This window comes from Zootermopsis nevadensis, unplaced genomic scaffold, assembly GCF_977971745.1.
Source record: "Zootermopsis nevadensis isolate Lab colony 2312 unplaced genomic scaffold, Znev_1.0 Znev_ptg000023l, whole genome shotgun sequence".
Taxonomy (NCBI): Eukaryota; Metazoa; Arthropoda; class Insecta; order Blattodea; family Termopsidae; genus Zootermopsis; species Zootermopsis nevadensis.
This window is the reverse complement of record NW_028259155.1, coordinates 6,094,828-6,101,348: the sequence shown is the minus strand read 5'-3', so window position 1 is coordinate 6,101,348 and position 6,521 is coordinate 6,094,828. Positions and strand designations below refer to the sequence as shown.

Sequence of the window (6,521 nt, the reverse complement as noted above, 5' to 3'; positions counted from 1 at the left end):
TGGGAAACATGAAAGCTAATAGATATTTTAAAAGCACTTGGAAATAATTTGTGGTGAAAAATCTCGACACTGACACGCGATTTTCAAATTTTAAAAGTTATTATTATATTAAGGTTTGTGATATTTTACTCTTAGTAAATGTCTAAAAATTGTGATATATCGTAAATTACAGAGTTATTCAGCGAAACAGTGACATTTCTATGTGCAGTACGCTTATAAACAATGATTACGTAGTTATTTATACCGTCCTAGATGTTTTAACAGAACCACAATCCTAATTAAACCTTCTACTAAGGGTGAACCAGTAAAGCCGAAGTGTGAAGAAGTATATAATCTCTAAGAAACTGAGGATGCTGCACCCCAGAAATAATCCTGTAGATGCACCAATTGCCACTGAAAAGGAAACACGTCACATAATTTTATAAAATAATCTCGACCAAATTTGTTTTATGTTGTCTTAGCGTAATGTTTAAAAAATAATACTCGCTAAGCTGATTATCATAGAATCATACAGGTAAAGATATGATTAAACCAGGCACGTGGTAGAATTTTCAGTTTAAAACTGACCTATTTTGAATTTTATAAGAGCTTCGTACTTCTCTACAAATTGTAATCTTGTAACAGGTCCTGTGTTCCTAATTTCTTAATTAACTGGTTGCAGGAACAATGCTGTCTTGTAGTAGGGACAGCCACACGTGTTACGATATTTTTTTTTGTAATTACTGATTCTGTATAAAATACATACCTAATACGTCAGTGAACCCAAATATTAGACTTCGCTTTAATCGCATGCGTGGATACTTTGATAGCTTTACTATTACGTTAGTACCCAATTTCCTGGAAAGAAACAATGATAATTTCACAAAAAATCTATATTTTATTAAGAATTGTAAATTTATGTCTAAAATCTTGATAATCGAAGTTAGTATCCATATGTTTGACAATCGGTGAACATTATACTAACATACCCAGTTGTTAGGTTTAATAATATACTAAATCAATAAGCGAACATTTATCTTCACCTTAAATTTTCCTTTGACATTTCGTGTTTCGAACAGAATTTGAAATGTGACCATGTGCAAGTTGATTTACACAAAAATAGGGTAGAAGTAAATTTTTCTAAAAAAATTATAATACCCCGAAAATCACGTGTGTCCATGCCTTAAAATGACATAAATTGTTAATGAATGTGTATAAGGTTTAAATTGTTTAATTAATTTAGGCCGCGTTGCACATACTTTTTCTTCCAACGTAATGAACTTCGTAAGCCACTTACTTTATTAAGCAAAGGTATTTTTCTGAGAATCTGATAGTCGCTGAGCTAGCAGTTTCCATAAATTTTATGAACCAAAAAACTCAGTATTTTGTTAAAATATTTTACTAGAGAACTCTATTCTCTGAGTCTATTTATGCAATTTACAGCCTCAAAGTTCCATTTTAGTTTACCAATTCACGTAAACCTAACGGATCAAAACCCTTCACAGAATTCTTCCGAAAATTTTGTTGTTTTCTTTTCTAATCTCCTTCATGTATGCTACACGTTCTACTCACTCAAATTTCCGTGAATTTGTTTTGACATTACTCTGCAAATAAATGCACATTTATGTACGTACACAAATTCGTAATAGGTTCTAAATGACTTTGATACGTGTCCATGTTATTTCAGCCTGTGTGACTGTGAAGAATTCGCTGTTGTAGAAACACAAATTTAAAGTATTCATTAACGTATGCTTCTTCCAATGAAAGACGTAGTTTTAAGACAGAACCTAGAGCAATATTAAAAACAAGGATATTTTTATGTATATTAACTAACAATGTTGGTATATTTAAATTATTTTACGACGGCCTGGTAAAGCAATTCGAATGAAAAACAATAAATACACAAAACATTTTGCGAATAAGCTGCCCTGACATTTGGAATAAAATAAAAATAAATATTAAAATATACTCTTGGGTAATAAATATAAATAGTGATATGAAATGTATTTAACAGGGAACAGACAGCGACATTTTGTCTAAGGGTTGTTGTAAATTCTTATTTATGAACACAGTATTAGTTAAATAACAGAAAAATGAGGTTTTTGTTATTATGTTAATATACCAGTAGCATGGTTTTGTCGGAATCTAATTATTCACTTTTACGTACCATTCAATATGCTCTTCATAGTCAATGACATAGTTTACATCATCGCATGGCGGCAGACAGTCACATAGTTTATGCTTATCTTCCCTCAGTGATATCAGCGTGGCTGTAAATAAAACTTAAATGTACTATAGAAATCTTTCATTTTAGAATAACCCCAACAATTATTATTTTAACGATTTAAAGCAAAGTGGTCTGTCCCACCTGCTTCAACAATAAATAAATATATAAATTCATGGGTTTCTTACCATTTTTACCATAAACATGTGCTATTGCCCTAAACAATATTAACTAATTGATCTTTTTGAGAAGTACTGTGTTTTCTTTGCGGTACGGTCTAACACGCACACTCCATTAAGCGTTCAGTCTCCTTCCACGCAGCCCTCATTTATAACATATTTACTTAAAATAGGATGTGGAATATTAATATAATGAAACATATTATAAGTAAATATGCCTAAATATGTATTATCTTTATTGATAATTTCAGGGACTTTTGGTACAGGTGTCGGAATGTGTAAGAAACTTATTGCGTTATCACCAATTTACTTTGTTTGTTTTGTGTAAGAAAACATCTGGTTTATCGCCACTCATAACCAATTAATTTCAACCACATAGAGTTAAAAGAATATGTTGTGTAAAGAATTATTCTTACTGAGATAAAGTTGCTTATTTTCTGAGTTCAGTCCTGTTTTCAACCCATATTTACATTTTTAAACCACGACTGGTAGCTCGAGAATAATTCATTATTCGTCTGTTAGGCTTTAACTTATGCTGAACATAACAATTCATTATTCATTTTCTGCACTTTCAGGCAGATCTGATATACACGGATTATTGAGAGTTAGTTTTTGTCTTGTCCGTTTTGGATATAACACGATAAGTAAGTGGTTTAAGACACTAATTTTATACATCGCAAGATTTTTTAATGGAGAAAACACCAAATTTGAGTACCCTGAGGACGAGGTCGAAGATGGTTTTCGAAACGTTGTCACTTTCTTTATTAAGCCGTCTTACACGGCTTGTAGCACGAGAAGAATTCATTATACTCATTCGTCATGAAAGCATTTCTTAAAGACCTAAGAAGACTTTTGTACAGTAGCCCCGTGTTTAAACATCACACAGTGCAGACGTAGATGGGAATAAAATAAAGCTTCAAAGTATTTTGAATATCGTTACTAGTGTATGCGTATTGTATTTGGAAAGAGTGCTATTTAATTAAGAGACTCACTTTTGTAACGTCCCAAACACCTCATGCCTCCAAGGTTGCACACCGGAAATTTTACTGGAAATATAAATAACAAATGTGTATAAATTATTTATTTACAACTGTGTTTTAAGTTACAATGATATTAAGTTAATTATGTTTCGAAGATGGTTGCCTTCTAAGCTGTAGTGCCGTGTAGTTTCTCATCGAATTGATGATGGAGGCAGCAGGGACCTCTAAAACTTTGGTAAACCTCTACATGACTACACAACGCTACAACCCAGGAGACAGACATCTTCAGACTCACCGCCGCCTCGAATTACGTTAACGTAAATTCCTTTCACTTACATTCCACTAAGTTAATATGTATGAAAATATTTCGGCGTGGTTTTCAACACGTATTTATGCCTGTTTTCAGTTGTTGAAATACGAACTCGGTACTGTCGAATGTGAAATATCTAAAGGCCTTCATAAAGTTTCACACTAATGATATAAAGAGAAATAAGTTAGGAGGAGAATACTGCCTGCATCTTCAGTATAGGGTTTAAACCACACGGTTTCACAAACAAATAAACCACAATATGAAACTTTTTTTAAATTTTAGCCTAAATTAGCTAGTGTTAAAGTATATGGAGGAGAATTTTATGGTTATTTCAGAAACAGAAGATATGCTGATTGGTTGATAGATATTTTGAGATCTTGGAGGTAGAGCGGAACACCATATTCTGTTATTTTATATACAAAATTAAAAGACGTTAAAAATGTTTAGTCCTGTGAATAAAAATCCAAAAGTCAACACCGTATTATATCCATCGATTGTAATACTCACCCTTGATTTAGAAATAGATTTTTAGGAAAGAAAACGCTATATTAATTTATAGACGCCATAGAATATAAGACGCATTTCGATTTAAGAAGTTTTAAAATGTAGGAGAAAACGCGTCTAGAAATATACTAAATTTGGCAATTCAACATTTAAGTATGAAAAATAACATCCAATTAGGTTAAAAATTGTAAAAATTGTTACCAAGTCTACAACAGAAAATCAGGTATTGTGTAGGAAGACATATAAGAGTAACATTAATATACATGTAAATATAAAAAACTTCGTTTCTAAAATGTTGGTTGTTTATTTCTTATCTTAAACGTTCTTTAATCGGATTTTAAACATCCTTGGGTCATTGTACTTATTTCTCATAGTACTATAGTAAAGTAAAGTTTGTCCCACTATACGCCATGTAGGCGTGTGGGGTGAGTGGAGGTATAGCTCCTCTCTTCCTTAACCTCGGCACTAGATGGGGGTGAGTGGTCAGCATCACGCCCCGGCCGGCTTTACCCCCGAGAAAGGACCCCGGTACCCATTGTAGAGGAGGCTGGGTGGGCCCCAGAGCCGGTCTGGACGCAGAGGCTAGAGGAAAAATCCTCCGCCCCCGTCGGGGATCGAACCCCGGTCGTCCAGTCACTATATTGACTGAGCTATCCCGGCTTTCTCATAGTACTATGTCAGAAATAAAGCCAAATTACGTGCTACTTACGTTTGGTTCTGTAGAAGTGAGGTTTGCATCCACACAGGCGTATTGCCTGCTCCATTCTGCACTGCATGCGACAGAGATTGTAGGAGTACACCGGACTAATTTGAAGATCAGACTCTTCCAAGAAACGGCATTTTCGTTGATATATGTTTAATGACGTCACGTCGTCTGTGCTGTATATGGTGAGCGAAAGGACGCTGACTGTCAGCTGGTTACCGTATTTCAAATTTAAAAAATGGCTTGACGAATCTGGTACTTCGTGGGCATTGTGAATATATACCTGATGATGGAATGTTAAAATATGGCTTATTTTATGTTTTAATAAACTCTATGGAGAAAAATCTTTCCTGAGAAGCTAATGGTTGCTCATGAGGTCAAGATACTCACCATAGATGTCTGTATGGGTTTAGGTTGAGTTTGAGCTTGGTTTAAATGATAATTAAGCGGTACATATTCCATTTCAGATTTTCTCGGGCCGTTATTTTTTTTTAAAAAAAATTACTCGTATTTGCGATAATTTTATGATGGTGACACAGTCGGGCTCCGGGGAAAAATACTGGAATTTGTAGGGAATATTCGTACTTACCCCCTCCCAGAAATAGTTCGAAATAACACCTTACAAATTTGATGTTATAACTTTTCATTATTTTAGAGCAACTTTAAATAATTTATTCAAGGATTATTGGAATTTTTACATTGAAATAAAAATACATTAATGATAACGATAGTCAGAGCAGACTGAATTAATCGGGGCTTTGTTAGGGCTACATTAAAAGTCGGTGGGGTAGGAGTAAAATATTTGAAAACAAAATTTAGTACTCGGAAGGGTCAAATGGTCCTCCGGCCGGGTCGGGTAAAATTCTAAAGTATTATAATAACATATGTCAGATGTTAAGATTTTGTTCATCCAAGGCAAAAGTAAATTACACGAATATTATGCTAAGAATTGCAGTATATTTGCAATGAATAAATGATCCGGAACTCTTATATAATCATAAGATGGGTAAATATTTCAATATTGATACCTTTGCTACTCCTCTAATTAAACCTGAGTTATAAATACCTTTGATCCCGAATTCATATTCGTAATTTGTAAGCTGATTTCTCCGCTGAGTGGATTTCCATATAACTGTACGTCTTTTTTCATTATGGTCCAGTTTTTATTTTGCCAGTATCTGAAACGAATAGGATATAAAGTAGATGAAAGACTTTTGGGTTACAAGTCTCGTCATGTGGCTGAATGGTGGATAAACCATATCTTCTAATCACCATCCAGCCACATGACGAGACTTGTAACCCGAAAGTCTTTCATCTACTTAAGTCACCGCAAAATCTTCACTTCATACAGGATATAAAGTAGTTTAAGCATTTTTGTAACATAAATACAAGCGTATAATTTGATCTGAAATTCAACAGAGTTGTAATTGTATTTGAAATTGAATGGACTTCTGTCCTTACATTAGTTTTGTTGTAAGACAATGTACGTTCTAAATATCTTCTAAGAAGATTAATTTGTTTCATTCCCACATCGCTCAAAACTTCCTTACTTTAGTCATGCGTATATAAATTATGTAGACGTAAAAGATTTCTTAAAAAATCAGTGGGCTTATGTAAACTTGAAGATGGCTGTCTTCTGGTA

The 6,521-nt window shown here is 33.6% G+C and overlaps 2 protein-coding genes across 6 annotated transcripts in view; one reads left to right on the top strand and one right to left on the bottom strand.

Annotated features, from left to right (window-relative positions):
- LOC110834593 (protein SSUH2 homolog) overlaps positions 1-6,521 on the top strand; it is a 75,819-nt gene that overhangs the window by 20,830 nt on the left and 48,468 nt on the right. The gene's annotated exons all lie outside the window — the stretch shown is intronic.
- LOC110834603 (pickpocket protein 11-like) lies at positions 252-5,341 on the bottom strand. The gene is made up of 6 exons (XM_087354181.1): positions 5,270-5,341; positions 4,886-5,162; positions 3,375-3,428; positions 2,147-2,249; positions 746-837; positions 252-393 (listed from the first exon to the last, which is right to left on the bottom strand). Exons 1-6 carry the CDS (start codon positions 5,339-5,341, stop codon positions 275-277), a joined length of 717 nt encoding a protein of 238 aa, XP_087210307.1. The 3' UTR covers positions 252-274.

What these genes read in the sequence shown, in the direction of transcription:
- LOC110834603 (XM_087354181.1), bottom strand. Translation starts at nt 5,341, where the DNA reads ATGGAATATGTACCGCTTAATTATCATTTAAACCAAGCTCAAACTCAA. An exon ending in AACCCATACAGACATCTATG is followed by an intron (nt 5,163 to 5,269) that starts GTGAGTATCTTG and finishes TTCCATCATCAG; the next exon opens with GTATATATTCACAATGCCCA. An exon ending in TCACTTCTACAGAACCAAAC is followed by an intron (nt 3,429 to 4,885) that starts GTAAGTAGCACG and finishes TTATATTTCCAG; the next exon opens with TAAAATTTCCGGTGTGCAAC.